The sequence below is a fragment of the Mercenaria mercenaria genome, chromosome 10, assembly GCF_021730395.1.
Source record: "Mercenaria mercenaria strain notata chromosome 10, MADL_Memer_1, whole genome shotgun sequence".
NCBI lineage: Eukaryota > Metazoa > Mollusca > Bivalvia > Venerida > Veneridae > Mercenaria > Mercenaria mercenaria.
Window position 1 is genome coordinate 27,267,313 of NC_069370.1, and position 19,114 is coordinate 27,286,426.

A 19,114-nucleotide genomic window follows, 5' to 3' on the forward strand; every position below is an offset into this window, starting at 1 on the left:
CAGATATTTTAAGCCAAAAATGGCAAAGTTCAGCAAATGTTCCCGACGGCGTGCCCGTCGGGGAAGAACATTGTTTTAAATATTCGATTAGGCAATACTACTTATTAAAAGAAATTTCACCTTACTTTTAACGCCTACCCTTTCACCGGTAGACGGACGACATGCGATACGACATTATGAAAATGTCGCTTCGTATTGTCGAGTTACACTTCGCGTGTCGTGTATCGTTTGGAATTGTCGTGTGTCGACCCTCACCCAAACCTGCGACACGCGACATACGATACAACATTTGGAAAATGTTGCTTCGCGTTGTCGAGCGTCGTTTGTGCTTATCGCATGTCGTTTGATAATGTCGCCGTCGCGTTTGCAGGGTCGACACACGACAATGAGAACAATGCGATATGATGCTCGACAACGCGAAGTGACATCGCGATATATCGTGCCTTTGAAAGGCGACATTTCAAAGTGGATATTGCGACATTGTCGTTTGGGATTGTCGCCGTCGTTTGCGATTGTCGGGTGTCACTTCGTAATGTCGCTATGTCACTTCGCGTTGTCATGTGTCAAACCCACAAACACGACGGCGACATTATCAATGGCCCCAACAGGATTCCGTACTTTTTATCATACCACCAGTAATAGCTTTCAATGTCATTAAAATAATGTATAGAGAGTGGAAGATTATATTTATTTCAATAATGTCTCAGCAAAAAATGAAATGTGAATTAACCCACAATATTTTCATTCGTGACGCCTCTGAAAAAGAAAGAAATATGAAAGCATATTGTATTCTAAAACAATGTCATATTAAACTATTTTAAATCTTTATTTTGCATGTGACCAAGCCACATCACAATCTGTAATTTTACTCAAATTTTACATTTTGCATAAAAAATAATTAAACAAGAGGGTTCTGATGACCCTGAATCGCTCACCTGAGTAATATGAGCTAAATGTTTCAAATATCAAACTGATGCTAAAATATTAAGAAAGTAGGTCAGTAGGTCACATTCATGGTCACTGAAAGTCAGTTTTAAGATCGGTGTGCAAAACTGTACATGTCATCCAAATTTCAAGGCTGTATCTTAAAAAAAACAAGAAAGTAGGTCTGTAGGTCAAGGTCACAGTCAGGTGACCCCTAATCACTTGAGGTCACTAAGTAATTATAACTGAACAGTCCAGGAAATATGATCTGATATTTTTTTAAGTATTTTTCCTATATAACCACACCCGTTAACTGGTTCCGAGCAAAACAGTTTGTGGCGGACAAAACAGTTCACCTATATTTTTGCCGGTATCTGCATTGGGGTTAGTATTCTCCATCCAAGAATCGGCTGGTGCAAAATATGTTAAAGATTTTTATTTCTGTAAAAAGTAGCATGAACGAAGAACATGCCATGTGCTTCCCGTTCAAAACTAACCTATATTTAGTAAGTTATGACGAGTTAAAAGTGTGATTTTGTTGAAAAAAATGTGAAAACGAAAGTTTATCGCGGTATATTTAATTCACTTTTCAACTTGGGTCTATTGTATTTACGTCAACCTTTATAATAATGTTTGCCCTGAATATTGTCCAATTTTTAAGCGACAAAACGCGATATTCAGCGAGTTATAGACATTCAAACATGACATGGTCGAAAAAAAGTGTGGCGGCATTCCACAGCTTAAGGTTATATGTGTGGCGAGCAAGAGCAGTCCTGTGTCTTTTTTTATTTTACTTTAATAAATGGTCTAAATAGTGATATCCAGCTCGTAAGTCTTGAAAAACAACGTTTGTAATAAGACAACAGCAATTTACACTAATTTATATTAACAAAGCATACTAGTATATTAGTCATACAACCGTCTAACAATGTAATATATCATCAACACTTCTTCATACATTTTAAAATTATGTTTACAGTGGTACGGTAGTTTGATGTGATGCCTTCCCATTTAGGAACCTTCCACTTACTTTATTATATCATTTGTGATATTTCTTTCAGGATCACAATGCATATAACTGCAATATAACAGCTGACATTTATAGGCACTTAATTCAGCACCTCTGTAATAGCCATAGGTTTGACACGTTCAAGTACAAACAACTTGAGCTTGACTGTCGTACAGGAAAAACTAGATATCGAACAAAAGTATTTGAATGTATTAAACCTGTGTCACATATAATTATTATCCGTTGATGAAAACAATCAGTTAAACATATCTCTTCTTGAAGAAAACAACACTCAAAATTCTTTTTTATCTGAAGTAGCAGAAGACAATCTTTCACTAAACGTTGACGAAAACAAGGAATTAGGAAACACTTCAACATTCAAATTAGAATTTTTCAGAAGAAACAGACCCACCTGAAGTAAATTTAACTGATATTTATGACAATATACCTGATGTAATAGAAACATTACATGAACATGGTCAGTTAGAATTATATAAAAAAAAATGGCTAGACGCTAGTAAACAGTTCCCAATGGAAAACATATGTTATTTGTTGTTCCTCGATTTTGTAGAATGGTTTTCGAAATCCTCTTCATCTCGGATGAGATATATGCACGAATTTTTACAAAAAAGTTTTGGAAAGTTGGTTACAAACTGTTCCATGGGAAATTGTTGCGTTTCATGGCTGGTCCCCGAAATATAGGTGAAGTTTTAAGTTGACAGCAAGTTCTTGGTGATTGTTCTACACAAAACTCAAGTATAAACTTTGCAGTGCCTTATAAACCAGTCATAGCCCAGGACGCATTGGAACCAATACTACTAGGTATTTTTGTAGACACTATGAAGATGTTTGCAAACTATGTAGGGGAAAACCCTATCAAAACTGGCATAGACGGAAAGAAAATTGCACGGGGTAAAGGCAAAACAATGGGAAATATAGACTGCTGGTGGTTCGAGCCTGATTCAACACTGACTGACAGAAAAGCCCGATTAAAATCCAAAAATGTGTTCTTTTTACAAAATACATGTGCTGGTTTAATAGTGCCAACTATGGACTGGTGATGTGTATAATCATTTTAGGCGTATTTTACATGACCATATGCATACGAATTGCATCATGTCATCCCCGCTGTATTTTCTGAACATTGCTGTGCTAGTACCATTTGTTTTTGTCAGATTTCAACGAGTAACAGGCTTGATATCACTATTTAGACCATTTATTAAAGTAAAATAAAAAAAGACACAGGTCTGCTCTTGCTCGCCACACAAATAATTTTGAGCTGTGCACTACCGCCACACTTCTTTTCGACCATGTCATGTTTGAATGTCTATAACTCGCTGAATATCGCGTTTTGTCGCTTAAAAATTGGACAATATTCAGGGCAAACATTATTATAAAGGTTGACGTAAATACAATAGACCCAAGTTGAAAAGTGAATTAAATATACCGCGATAAACTTTCGTTTTCACATTTTTTCAACAAAATCACACTTTTAACTCGTCATAACTTACTAAATATAGGTTAGTTTTAAACGGGAAGCACATGGCATGTTCTTCGTTCATGCTACTTTTTACAGAAATAAAAATCTTTAACATATTTTGCACCAGCCGATTCTTGGATGGAGAATACTAACCCCAATGCAGATACCGGCAAAAATATAGGTGAACTTTTTTGTCCGCCACGAACTGTTTTGCTCGGAACTGGTTAACGGGTGTGAAAACTGATATAACAAGTGACCCCCAGGGCGGGGCCTCTTTTCACCCCATGAGTATAATTTGAACAATCTTGTTAGAGATCCACTAGGCCACTGGCACCAGATCAGAAAGAAAATGCCTCCGTACGTGTTACACCCTACCCCTAAGTATTCTATAAGAACCATGGTCATGAACGGGAAAATATACTAACCCATTTCAATCGCGTATTTCATACCTAAAACACGCAGGTCAGTAAATGTGTACTACTGATATTAAACAAGCGATAATTTATCTTCAATCGTGCACCAGTCACCTTGTCTCAATATTCCATATTGCAGAGATGCTCCGTATATTTTATGCTTTAGTCAACGTTACAGAAAAAACTTGCGTGAACTTCCCTAATGAACATCCGGTCTAGAGGTCACGAATGATGAATGAAATTCATCTTGTATATGGTTTTGAATTTGAAATCATACTTAGTTATACATCTATTCTGTGTTTATTTAATTCATTTTGCACATTTATGCTGCATATAAACATTTTAGCGTACACGTGTAGTAAAATGACGACTGACATACATTTTCACATCAGCCAATCAGAGTGTGTCTATAATCTAGAACGGAACTTCACCAGAGAAGTTCAAGCAATTTTTTTGTGTACCTGTGAAAAAACTGTAAACTACACGTTGTTTTTCTAAGATAAGAACTATTGAAGAAATGTGACCGGTACACAACGGAAGATAAATTACCACTTGTTTAATATCAATAGTACACATTTACTGAACTGCGTGTTTTAGATATGAAATACGCGATTGAAATGGGTTAGTATATTTTCCCGTTCACGACCATGGTTCTTATAGAATACCTAGGGGTAGGGTATAACATGTACAGAGGCATTTCTTTCTGATCTGGCGCCAGTGCACTAGGCAATGCTACATACCAAATATCAAAGGTCTAGGCCTTAGACTTTCAAACAAGTAGTCTATGTTAAACTTGGGACCCCCAGGGCAGGGCCTCTTTTCTTCCCAGGGTTATAATTTGAATCTTGGTAGAGGACCACATAGCAATGGTTCATACCAAATATCAAAGGCCTAGGTCTTGTGGTTTCAGACATGTATTGTTCTTAGTATCTGTTTTCCTAAAATCCACCAACACTAAATAAAATTTTATACTCCCTCCTCTTTTAATATTTTAGTATCTCCATAAAACCCAGACCATTCTTACACCGCCCCTCAGTTAGTTTTGTAATTTCTAGTCATAATTCTCTGTGTTTCTTTATATTGTGTGCACCCACAAACTTACTAAAAGGTTAAAAGATCTGTGCATTTTTTCTATCACATTCACGACATTCAACAATACAACTAACATAATCAGATAAACAAACAGACAAGCAAGAAAAAAATCACTGTGGGGTACCGCCCATCCCAAACACGCAAAGAAGTAAATAAATAATTGAAACATGCACTCGATGACAACATTACTCTTACATTTGCCAGTCGACAATTCATTTTGTAAACTTTATATACTAATATATAGAATGTCTCAACATCAGTTTTAAGGTACACCTAATGTGTACGCTGAACTTTTATCTATTTTCCATGAACAACATAAACGTTATGTAATCGCTTGTGCTGTTTGTATGGCACTTACTCAGATTTACATAATGCATAGTTCTGGACCTCACATCTATTGTCATCCCATTTCAGGTCAGCATTGTTGAAGACAGCCAGGCAATGTTGTCCTCCTAAATTGTCGGGTTCCTTTGGTGCCCAGTTGAAAAAGGTCAGAGGCTCTAACGTTTCTGGCGCAATCCACAGTCCTTCCTGTAGTAAATCTGTGCCGCCTATCCATATTTGACTCGTTGATATAGTACCTTTAAATATAATCTAATGAAGAAAGAAATATTGACATTTAGATTTCAATTTGTGTAATTAAATTTGTTAACGGATCAGTGTATCTGTACATAGTTTCACTTTTTACGTATCTTTTAATTATCTTTTACTACCAAAACGTGAAATAACACTTACATTCTATCTTGTATTTTCGCTGAGTCGTTTTGATTTAGATATCTCCAATGGCGAATATTTGCGTTTCGCCTTGTGGACACAAAATTGAAGTGGGAATTTGAAAACGGAAGTTCGCGGATATTAGAAAACGAGTAACCGATAAAATGTTACATTGAATAATTGTGCTTTGATAACAAATTACGTAATCTAAGATGTCACTTGTTGTTCCTTCTCTTGAGAACGAATATCTTAATTCGGTAAGTCACACTTGACTGAGCTACTGATATCGAAAGCTGTTGTAATTACAAGCTGGCCAATTAAACTCCGTGACCTTAGAAATAACCTCTGACGTTAAACTATTCTTTCTCAATTGAGGCGACTCTCTGACTGAACGCGTTCCATATGGATTACATAATACTAAACCCGAGGATGATTGATTGATTCCTTTATTTCTTCCATTCTTGAAGAACATAACATATGTACATTCAGTCGACCAGATAGACATATATCAGCAAATTTAAATGTAAACAACCAAATATCATCGTTACCTTCAAATGCATGGTTAATATGTGAAAACAAACCCCATTGCGACCCTCTAATGTATGCGCAACAAATTCACACATCGAATCATAATGGATTGACCGGGTCAATGTCTTATTGCCGTATTTACTCTACTGAAAGTGGTAACAGATTTAATTTGTTGTTGGATTTAACAATTTATGTTAAATAACTTACCTGACATTTTTTGGCAGTAATAAAACAGACATTGCAACCAAAATTTTACAAGATGATCATTTTATATTTATACAGATGTGCCCTAGAAGGAACTTTTGCTATGCTTTAACTTTTTTTAAAACATTCCTTTACTCACTGTGTTCTCGTTTCAGCATCCCCTCTACAAAATTTGATTCATCAGCATCTTCTATAACTGCCAGGGAACCGCCTAACGTTTTGCAGTATTGCTAAAATTGAAAAAGAACACATTTCAGACAGTTTGTTTGCAAAAAGGAAAGAAACAGGTCACCTGACACTGACTGAGCCAAGTTCAATTCCATGAAAAGCGGCGTATCTTCCCCAAGTTCTACCATAAACAAGAAAACAATGGGCACTGTGGCACCGTTAAACGTCGCAACACCGCTAAATGTCACAATCACCGTTAAATGTCGCAATATTGACGTTAAATGTCGCAATGTTGACGTTAAATTCGAAAAAAATGTCGCACCTTTAACGTGAAATGTAGCAAAAATTTGCCCACTGTTACATGTTGCAACATCAACGCTAAATGTAGCACAGGAAAATAAGGTAAGTTCAACTGTCTTTACTTAGAGACAAGATTGAATGAGTGCATGCTTGCATGCATGAGTATTCAATGAGGGCTGAAATGGCATAACGTTCTGAACTGCACGTTTGCTTTTCAATGGTCTTACGTACATTATATATTTTATATCTAAAGGTTTGAGCACTAACGCGGTACTCGCCACAGTACTAAAATTAATTCTATGTTCATCAACCTCGCGCGTCGTATTGCATATCTTGCGTCGACCTGGAAGAATTTCATTACACAACAGATTGGAATCCAGAAATAGAAGATGGGGTGGGGGCACCAGTTTAGAACAAAGGCGTCACCGGCGAGAGGGTGTCTCTGTCCGTATTTTTTTTGGGGGCAGGTGGGGGGGGGGTCGGCGGAGGGGGGAGGAAGTTTTCTATGTACAGTATTTTTTGTCTATTTTTTGAGGTATTGGAGGGGTACTCACCCTCATTTTAGGGGGGTCAGGGAGTCCTTCCCCTGGAAGATTTTAAAAAACTGTATGACAAAACTTCTGTAGGTAACTATCGCCCAGTTTCAATTCTGAGTATTGTATCCAAAATTTATGAAAAGGTTGTATACGACCAAGTTGAATCATACTTCAAGGTAAACAAATTATTGTACAAATTTCAGTCTGGGTTCAGAAGTGGTTTCTCAACAGACACATGTCTAATTCATTTAACAGATTATATAAGGATGGAGATGGATAAAGGTCATGTAGTAGGTATGATTCTATTAGATCTCCAAAAGACTTTCGACACAGTAGACCATTCTATTCTTCTTATGAAGCTTCGTTCAGCGGGACTTGGTGATGACATTTTAAAATGGTTTCAGTCATATCTTTCAGGAAGACAACAGCTGGTGGATGTCTCTGGTACTCATTCTGCTTCTGCTCCCATTACATGTGGAGTTCCACAGGGGTCCATACTAGGCCCTCTTTTATTTTTAATTTACGTCAACGATATGTCAGCTGTGGTTAAAATCAAGCTTTTGTTATATGCAGATGATTCTGGTATACTTGTTTCAGGTAAATGTAAGTCATCTGTAGAAAAATCTTTGAAAGATGACCTGCATCTTGTCAGTCAATGGTTGGTTGTCACTTCATTTAGGGAAAACTGAGTCAATCTTATTTGGATCTAAACATAGAATAAGGTCAAATCCAACTCTTGATATTACATGTAATGGTACAACTATTGAACCAACTTCTACTGTCAAATATCTTGGTGCATCCCTTGATCAGACCCTATCTTTCGATTCAATGGCTTGTTCCATATTAAAAAAGGCTAACGCAAGGTTAAAATATCTATATCGGAAGAAACATTATCTTACTCAACACACCAAGAAAGTTCCTGTCATGGCCCTAATCCAATGTCATTTTGATTACGCCTGTTCTATATGGTACCATAGTCTGACTCAGTTACTTAAATCCAAGCTCCAAACCACACAGAATAAGTTTATGAGGTTTGTTCTGGACCTTGATGCTAGGTCGCACATTGGCCCAGAGCACTTTAAATCTGATTACTAGTCAACAAACATGTAGACCAGATTATCCTGTGTCATGTTTTTAAGATAAAAAATGGGTTAGCCCCGGACTACATGGGAGACAGTTTTATCCCACAGGATACTGTTCATTCGTATAGGACAAGGTTAAGTCACAAAGGTGCTTTAGCTGTTCCAAAGGTCAAAGGTTTTGGGTTAAAGTCCTTTTTCTTTTCTGGTATTTCCCTATAGAATAAGTTGCCTGCTAGTATAGCACATACTGAGAAATTACCTGTTTTTAAAACGTTAGTATTTACTAGACAGTTTAGCATAATTACTTTAATGTGTTTTGATAACTATTAATGTGTTTTAATAACTATTCTTATGGCCTTCGATGTATGAACATTTTAATTTAAGCTCGCATTTTACTTTTTGATACAGTTGTGCAATTCCATCTAGTCACATAATTCTTTATTTGATATAGCTGTGTAATTTCCATCTAGTCACATACTTCAATTTCCATCTAGTCACATAATTCTGTAAACTCTGTTATGCCTCTCTATGTCATGCCACCAACACAAAGGACCACAATGGAAATAAGAGTTTTCCCTTTTTTGTGTAATCCTTGGTAACGGTGTGCCTGTCATGGCTATTTTTAATTTCATGTATGCATTATGTTATTATGTTGTAATTACTATACATGTTGTTTTTAATTGACCATGTATGTGCACTCCTTACCGAAATAAATCTATCTATCTATATAATGCTTAGCTCTAGTGCATTTTTTGTTATAAATTTTGATGTCTGGGAGGGGGTACCCCTGCATTTTAGAGGTGGGGGACAGGGGGTCTCTCCCCCTGTTAATTTTGAAATACAGGTATGAAATTGTGGCCTCTGGTGCATTTTGTCTTAATTTAAAAGTAATGGAAGGGGACTCCCCGCATTTAGGGGGAGGGGCAGGGGTTTCTCCTGCGAAATTTTGAAATATAGGTATGCTGGCCTATGGTGGGCAGTTTGGGGCTAAATGTTGAGGAAATATTATTTCAAAATAGTTGCGTGCAACTTTGAAGAGTATAGGTAACCTTTCAGCCAACTGTAGGAAGGAGACGGGGCGGGGGCTCGAGCCTGGCCACGATCCGGGCCTGTTACAAAACATGATGTTCAACAGTGCGACGTGCGACACACGACGAGCGACAATACGACGCGACATCGTGACATCAATGTCGCGCGTCGTGTCACATGTCTTGTTTCGTATCATACTGTCATGCTTCGTGTCGCATTGGCATGTTTCGAGAGCATGACATGTTATCACGACTTCACGACATCAAATCTCGATTGCACGACAACTCTTTTCGAGAGTACGACTTCTTATCTCGAGTTCACGACGTCTCATCTCGAACAAACGTAATCTTATCTCGAGCGCTCGACATCTTATCTCGAGCTCGCGACTCCCTAATTTTGATCGCATGACATCTTATTTCGATCACTCGTGATAAGTGTAAGAGCAACATAAGTGTGCGCCCTATACATACAACCGTACAAATATTTGTTTTAAACAGTTGCCGACAACTTACCTTCACGTAACCAAATATAACAAGAGATAACAAGAGCAACGCAATGCGGAGCAATATATGCCCAAAGGTATGGCCTTTTACACTTAAGTGTGACATTGACCTTGCAGCGAGCCATCCAAAACATTCACTCTGCACGTCGATGTGGTGAAAATTTGAGCTAAATTTCTTTAAAATCCATCAAGCAGTTCAAAAGTTACAGAACGGACATGAGACAAAGTCATATGAACTTTGACCTTTAAGTGTGGTCTTGACTTTGAAGCGAGCAATCCAAAACATGCATCTGCACGTTGCCTCGATGTGTTAAATACTTGTGTCAAATTTCTTCAAAATCCTTCAAGGGGTCCAAAATCTACAGAGCGGGTGTGCCGAATTTGCTAACGGACGGACGGAAAGACGAACGGACGGCCACCGGGGTTATAATACTTCCCTTCGGGCGTATAAAAATCGAGTGTGAGACAAAAACCTGTAAATGTCACTTATTATGTACCCGCAGCCGGTTACCTAAACACTACGTTTTATACCAGTGCACTGTAAAAAAAGATTTTCTATTAATCAGTCATGGGTTCTATTTCTTTGTTAGAGGTTTACATAGCCTGGATTAGTCTCATTCTCTCTGCCCACATTATCCTCCTTTCTCCGCCCCCACAAACATAAAACCCCTCACATCCCTCTCCCTCTTCTATTTTCTATTAACTGTCTTTCTATTTGTGTCATAGATTTCTGTGTCATCATTCATCCCGTTCCCCATCCATACCTAACCCCTACCAAAGCGTATTTAGTTATTAGAAACTTCATAATATTTCTGTTCTAAAACACTCAACTGGCCCTATATATAACAAAATAATTTCACAGATATTTTTCTTGTGCGACTATTCAAGCAAGGTGTGGGAACTCGGGTGAGCGATCTAGGGCCACATAGGCACTTTTGTTTCTATACTTATTATGTATAACATAAACCTGTTAATTCTTCTTCCTTAAGTTTAAAAAAGTATACAAGAATGTATGAGTATGATTTCCGTCGGGCTTAAGCTAACATCATATTAATTTATAATTGAAGATCCATAAAATTTTGAAATATACACAAAGAAATAGAGGATATTTGTTTGTTTCAGTGTAATATCAGTTTTATTTCACTCGTGAGCACCAAAAAAGTCATTTTCACTCGTGGCTCGATATTTCACTGACACAAACAAATTTTCTTTTTATTTTATGTGTAAAACTCTTCTTCTGTTGCGTAATTTATAAGATGTTGAAAATCACGGGAAAGGTCAGCAGAAAGCATGACACAAATGACGTCATTTTAATTAGTTAAATATTAGATTTCTAATTTTTTGGCAGAGATATCCAAACACCTTTAGTCATACAGACCCAAACTAAAAAAAAATAGTCTGAGAAATGGAACACTATTATATTGCAGCCCCTCGAAGCCTATTCCAACTGAATAATATTATTCAAACAGTCTTAAAACAGATAGCAGCGTAAACAATGCCATAAATAATTTTTTTCAAGAAAATATGTATGAGCACGATACTGCTCAATTCCTTTTTCAGCACTGAATTTCTTAAGTTTGACTGACATTTTCTACGTTTTTGACAGCATGTATGCATGTATTTAAGACTGAATAATATATAGCTCGAGCGGTTATTCGCCGCCCATCGTGTATAAACAATGTTCAAAGACGGTTTTGCTTCGATTCTTATGTTTTTTTTATTTTAAAATGGACCATATATAATCGGGTAGGACGGCAGCAATTAAGAAGACGCAAAATCACAAACCATTATTTAGGAGAAAGCAACAGTTATAATTACGTGTGTAAGCGTCCGACCCAATACGTCTGCCATGCCCGAAACAATTAATTCAATATAAATGAAAACTAAAACACAATTAAATGGGAAAAGGCTGCGACTTTATGTAAAGATGTATACTGTAAATTACTTAATTTCATTTACCATAAAAGCGAAAACTTTTAAGGAAGAAAACATAAATGAATAGATAAATCAATTTAATATAATTTGTATCCCAGAGAAAGAACAGTTATCCCGAGCGACTGATTTGCCAAGGAGACACAGTACAGAAGTGCGTTACTGATAAAACAAAACAGTAAAAAGAAAAACCAAAATATCACTGTATTATCTTATTATAATGCCAATATATAATATAATGATGCCGTTATCATAAGACGCATGCCACGATCGAAATCGTATTAAAACTTAAATTCAAGCCTTTTTGTTACGAAAAACGATTTCGATTGTATATTTCTCAAACGGAATATGAGCTGCCCACAATCCCTCCTCCCTAATTATTAACTCGGACGGGAGGAAACGTGTCTCCGTAGACAAATGTGCAGCACATTGAAATGCTAAGACTATCCCTCGAAATATTGAACAACGGAATTAATTCAAGCATGCTGAGATATATACCAAACCTGTACCGGTTGCGACACTATATGCTTTAATTTTAAAATAAATAAATATTTTAAAATTTCTTTTTCAAACAATTAGATAAATATTAGATTTCTAATTTTTTCCAAACACCTTTAGTCATACAGACCCAAACTAAAAAAAAATTAGTCTGAGAAATGGAACACTATTATATTCAGTAATCAGTTTACAAAATACTCATAAGAAGTCCCAGTATAGATAGCACAGTCACGTGATCTAACTTTTCAAATAACTTTTGTATATGCATAAGTTTAAAAAAAATGTTTGTTTTTCGTGAATATAGAATATCTCACCTCATGACCTTACGCGCTCGTGAAAATTTTTGAAATTTTCTCACTTCTTAGTTAGATATATTCAATATTCACTCAAAAAAAGAAATATGCTCTATGTTGCGCTCTTTCTTAGTCGCAGCAAAAAACATTGACGTCACCGCACTCTTCATTCTAGCGTAAGAGTGTTAACAGAGAAAGGTATATTAGAATGCATGATACGCATGATACGCATGTTACGGACGGGGGACAGTGACATTTAAGTATACCCCTACACTACCACTCACTGATCATATATATAACTAAGGTCTCGAAGATAGCACTGGGAAACGTAAAGTCAACTAGGGAAATACTCGCAATAAGGAGGTCAAGCAAATACTAGCGACTTTATCAAAGACTTTTTAACAGACCATTTATTGGTCAAAGTAGCTGATATCAGACTGAGTCACTGCATGAAAATTCTCACAACTTTGGCAATACCGTAAAGCTATGACGTCAATTAATGACAATAATGACGCCGGAAACACCTCCAGTTTTGGAATGAGTATTTTTGTATTAAAAAAAATATTAACTAACTAATGTTAAAAACAGTATTTTTCCGTAAACTAGTTTCTAAGTTCTGTTAAAGAAAATTTTGACCAAGTAAGTTATTTATTGCACCTACTTATTAAGCACGCAATCCTCGATAAGTATTGTATTTATTGGTTTGTACCTAGACCAGCCGAAAGATTGCAAACAACCTAGCATAAAAGTGCAGACCCATGAACGAGACTACAACGCCGACATACTACGTCAAGGCTGCCTACATTGCGTTCCTTAAAACTATATAAATTATGGTCAGCCCTCCTTAGCTGGAAAGTACGAAAAACCAAACAAGGCTAGAAGACATACTTCACTGCACAGCGTATTTTCACACGCATGAGTATTCAATTTAAAATATTAATTTGAGAAATACTATATTACTCGAACACATATGTTTTGGTGCTCCTCTACTACCCACCGGGGCCTCTGTGCCCGAATGGTTAAGGTCGCTGACTTCAAATCACTTGCCCCTCATCGATGTGGATTCGAGCCTCACTTAGGGCGTTGAATTCTTCATGTGAGGAAGCTGTCCAGCTGGCTTACGGAAGGTCGGTGGTTCTATCCAGGTGCTCGTGATGAAATAGTGCACAGAGGGGCACCTGGAGTCTTCCTCCATCATCAAAGCTGGAAAGTCGCCATATGACCTATTATTGTGTCGGTGCGACGTTAAACCCAACAAAATAAATAAATCTACTCCCCATCAAATTAAATCATAATTTTGTGAAAACGTTTTAAAAATCGTGACATAATTAATGCAAACTTAACATGTTTCTTCCTGTCAGAGTTTCTGGCAGTTTAACAGAACATTTTCTAAGAGCACTAACACCTAAAATGTTTGTCCATTTAATACAGTAGACAGTACATATGCACAATAATCTCAATAATCATTGCTATTGTCATAACTACTTGCATTCTCAAAGAATGCTTATAGTCTTATAGGTTTTATCACTCAACAAAATTGACCAGTAATTATATAACTTTTTGTTGTATCTTGTTTGTATGAATTATATTCCGCTATTGTCCTGTTTGCCAAAGAAGGTATGCGTCTAACACAGATCAATCATGCAAGGAGCCTGAAAAACAGATGGATAAGAAGCAGCAAAAATCTCCGATTCATGACAAACTATCTATAACTTTAAAGAATAACATAAAATATGGGGACGGTGGGTGGGATAAATTCGGTGACATTCTATGTTGCTCTGCTGCTTACAAGGACAAACATTTTATATACCGATGGAGCTAAAAGTGTGCCTATATATCCGGAAAAGAGGCGTAGAAGCATTTGATGGCATTTTTTAACTCGGATAATTCGCTCACTACCCTTGGCTCAAATTCGAACTAATCGTCAGGTCCCCGGCACAATATCTATATAATTATCTATATAATGTTTATTTTTCGTTTGCTCGTACTCTTTGTGTTTGTTCGAACACATTTTGCTTGTCCCGTCGAGTTCGAGCTACAGAATTAAATATGACGTAAAAAATAGCAAACTTGGTTTGATTAAGTCTGTTCTCTCAAGCATTATCTAAAATAGCATATGCTGTCAATTAAAACGCATGTGCTGTAGTAATTTCAGGAATGAATGGGCGTTGAGAAATACTATGTAAATGAAGCGATACTAAAATTTAAATATAGATATTAGATAACTGCAAATGTTACTTCCATTAGCATGAAAATGACAAACGTCATATCTTTGAATCAGCTAATATTATTTCTTAACAGTTTCTCCGTGGCTAACGAACTTTACTTTGCAAGATACCTACAAAGGAAAAGTATTTAAAACCTCACTGATTTTGTCTTTTTGGGCTCATGCTGATATATAACAATTTATTCACTAGACAAACTATTTTGGTTTTCATAAACCATTCTGTAACCTAAGTAACAACTCAGTACAAAGTTACAAAGAACTAACTTGAATCAGCAATGTTCAAGGTGATCAAGTTAAGAATAGAACAAATTTTCAGCCTAATGTTTTCTGTTTACATATTAAACTGAACTGGGGGAAACTGTGGAAACATACATTCCATACTCAGATAAGATGCGTATTAGCGTAAATTACGCTTTGAAATAATATCAGCATATATACGCATGTGCGATCATTTTTAAGCGTATAAAACATATAAGAAATTACAGAAACTCCTGCAATGACTTTTTACTAGCGTAAACAAAATCTGAATCATCTAAAGGCTTTACATAACAAAGCACAGTCAGCATTAATTCTCCAACACAGAACGTACACACGCATTGAATGGTACTTTATAAGTTAAACTATATTATATTTTCCAATGCATTCGTAAATCAAATAGTTGGGAAACAATATTGATGGTACGATAGTGTATTTTAAAGCGGTGTCGATTTAAAATATCAACCTCCGGTGTAGAGTAAACAACAAAATGTCTCTTTCTAAGATTGTAACAAACACTACGCATCTTTACCAACAAGAACGATCATTAAAACATATTTAAAGCTATACTGAGTATTCTATTGGATTCAGTAGCGGTGTTTTAAGCCAAAGTAAGCCAAGGGAGAATAAAAAGCAAAAACTTGAATGCTGAATTGAAACTGAACTGCAAACAAATTCATGGGTGTTACACCAAATTAATAAATATGTTATAAAACCGTTTTCTTTTTTCTTACATTTACAAATTTTCAGGAGTAAAACTACTCCTAGTAAATTTCAGATTTTACCATTTTACTCATTCACAAAAATTATGATGAGTAAATACTCATAGGCCAAAAAAATTATCTGGAGCCCTGCATACTGTGGGGCAAATGTTCGCAATATTCAGCAGCAGAATCTATATTTTCAGGGAAAATGTGTAGTGCTATAAATATGATTTGTTCCCAACAAACTTTGTATGTCCAGTCCGTAGAACAATGACAGAAAATAAAGATTGTAATTTCAAATTGTAACACACTGAAACATTGGTCTAAGTAAAAGTGTTGTCAAGTGACACCTGATATTGTCGTACAAAAGAACGATGTATGGTGTGTTTGTTTCACTGTTATAGACTTAGAAGGTAATGGATCTAAGTTTTCCCGTATATGAAATTTTAAAGTGTTTATGCAATTACAAGGACACTTGGCATACCTATATTGCACTGTAACGGTAATTTTAAGCACATCGTTTCAGCATGTACTTTTGCGCTGCGCCTAAGCATTTGTAGTCTCTAAATTTCTATTTTGGAAGATTTTGCTACAATGTACGTAGTTTAAAGGTTTCCTGTGTGACTGTAAGAAGCAAGAATTATAATGTACAAATAGTACTGCAGTTATGTTTCTTTTTTCTAGAAAAAATGTATGTGAAAATAAGCTGAAGAGAAACATAAGCTGAAGAGAAACAAATAGTCAAGATTTTGAAGTAAAAGAAAACAACTCACCGGGTTATTCTTTTGAGTCTCAGAGCTGCAAAAGGTGACAAAGCACTTTAGTCTACCATTCCGAGAGACACGATGGCTGCTGGATCCGTAACTGCTGAACTTGTGCCTAGGTCGCGCAGTTTGCTCCGTGTTTCTACCGGCTTATGGAAAATTTATCGCACCGAAATAATCTGTACTTTTACTTGCTGTTAATAGATCTGTGGTGAAATTACACTTTGACTGGAGAACCACGTGGTCTGCACTATAATAAATTCAGTGGTGAAATTCTATGTTGCTCCGTCACAAAAATTGAAATGGCAGAGAGTAAACGTTTCGAATCCAAAAGACGAAATTCACTTAGTACCCTTAGATTCAAAAAATTTTGGCACGGCCAGGCTTACATGTAGCGAGTCGTAATATTACACTTCCCTAATGAGCAGAATCAGGGTGGCCATTATATAAATTGTGTGCAGGTTTTGTGCTTTTAATAAATGACAAAGTTATCAAAACTAAAGTTTTACACCATCCATTAAAAATGACATGCCAAAATCAATTTTGCACTTTTTGAACAGCCTACAATGATCCCGTTGCAGGAACAATGTCCAATTTTTTCGCATTTCTCAATTGAATAGTCCCTACTGAACTACAGGATATTAATGGAATGGGGGCCCATCCATCTCGTTTTTTCACAAAATAGCAAAAATGTTCCCGAGTATCAATCAACAAAAACGGAACCCTTCTATGATTTGAATTTCCCGCGCCAAGGTGACTCATCGACTCATACAAAGCTAGCAGCAGTTAGTTTTACAACTGACATCAGAATTTTACATGTATCATCAGTTTAAATTTTCTAAAGAATTAACAATCATTATCTCTCACTTTAATTTACAGACATCCAAAATCACGAAGTTCTAAGTATTACAAATATTGACGGAGGCCAAAATTCGAAGTGTAACCTGCTACCTGATTGTAAAGCCAGCCCAATGCCAAGGGCCAATCTACATTCGCCCACGAATAAATATTACGATACAATTGTTTTCGTCATGACCTCCCTATATGGGACAGGGTTTGCAGGGGTCCTGCTTCACACCCTGGTACCGGCGCTCCCAAGTACAGGTGGCACTCACACATACAGCGCTCGATAAGCGATTTTGGAGGAGCGGTGGTGTAAGTATTTCTTGTTGTATCTCCGGTAATTCAAATTGTTTTGGTAAAATGAAAGATATCTGCGCCCTGGTGAATAATTGATGACTATGTTCTGTGAGTGTCACAACATTTCATCTTGAAATAAACAAACTACGGCGAGTTAAACGTGAACGTTTGACTCAAAAATGTCAAATGTAAAAAAAATACACGTAAAATACTCAGTAAATACACCAAATGTATTATTTTTGATACAGTATCGTATAGTCATATCTTCCTACAATAACCAGTTCCAATTCCAAGACTTAATTTGTTATATTTAAAGAATTACTCGTGTTTAAAGATGGTAAGGGATTTCAAAACGGCACTCACATGGCACAGGTGTGTATTTTTTTGACGCTCGCCAAGTACAGCTAGAGAAAGGTCTTCAGAAATGTGGAGAAATCGTCAGCTCTAAGGCAAGTACAACGGAAAAGAGATGAATCGGACTGGTTAGTTATGTGTGGTAGAGATAACACCACCAAGAACAGTCTGATGTTGGATTAAACAGTAGTTAATGGAACTAGTCATCACGTCTCATGTCTGCTATTAAATCGGAATGACTCACATCAATTCATGAGAGAGCCAAACAAGAACTCATTAATTGATAAATTCCTTGAATTAATAAGATATTAAAATATGAGCGTCTTTTGAACCTAACAGACATTTTAACAAAATTCTTTAATGGCTGATATATGCCATTCCGTCTTTCCGCTAATTTTGGGCGCCGATTTATAACGTAAATATCGACTTCTCGCTCAGCGCCCCCACTAATTATCATGTTTTCAATCCACGCTCCCGCCCTTTCTTATACCTAGTATTTTCTCTATGGAGAATCGCAGACCAAAAGTTTAGATTTAATATGTAAATCGTTGGGGGGGAGTCGAGCGAAAACTGGCTGATCAGCGGGCTCCGAGCAAGGAGTTGAGGTTTGAAAGGCATAACATTGGTGGGCACCCGGGCACCCAGCCGCTTTACATCTTGAATCTCACTCAACGCCAGCACCCCCTCCCCCCTCCCCATAATCGTGTTTTCGGTCCGCACATGTTATCGAATTTTTGCTCGCTAAACACTCCGCGTTTAACTTTTTTTAATTCACGTGTTTTCGCTCGACGGGGTCGCGTGGCGAATTGATGAAATGGTATAAATCAGCCACCGTAAAAATCTTCCATTTCTCTGTTATGAGTGTTTACTGAATCTTAAATCTAATAATACAAGTAAAATATTGTTCGTAAGAAGTTCAACATTTATTATACATTCAATGTAGGCGTATGGTAAGTTGTTAAAATT

At 36.6% G+C, this 19,114-nt stretch overlaps 1 protein-coding gene across 1 annotated transcript in view; it reads right to left on the minus strand.

Moving 5' to 3' along the window:
- Positions 1-667: 667 nt before the first annotated feature.
- Positions 668-19,114, minus strand: part of LOC123559583 (perlucin-like) — a 35,183-nt gene continuing 16,736 nt past the window's right edge. The window contains exons 3-5 of the mRNA XM_045351523.2: positions 6,504-6,594; positions 5,277-5,499; positions 668-756 (exon numbers count right to left, since the gene is read on the minus strand). Of these exons, the coding sequence (XP_045207458.2) occupies positions 726-756; positions 5,277-5,499; positions 6,504-6,594 (345 nt within the window). The 3' untranslated portion in view covers positions 668-725. The remainder of the gene's footprint in view (positions 757-5,276; positions 5,500-6,503; positions 6,595-19,114) is intronic.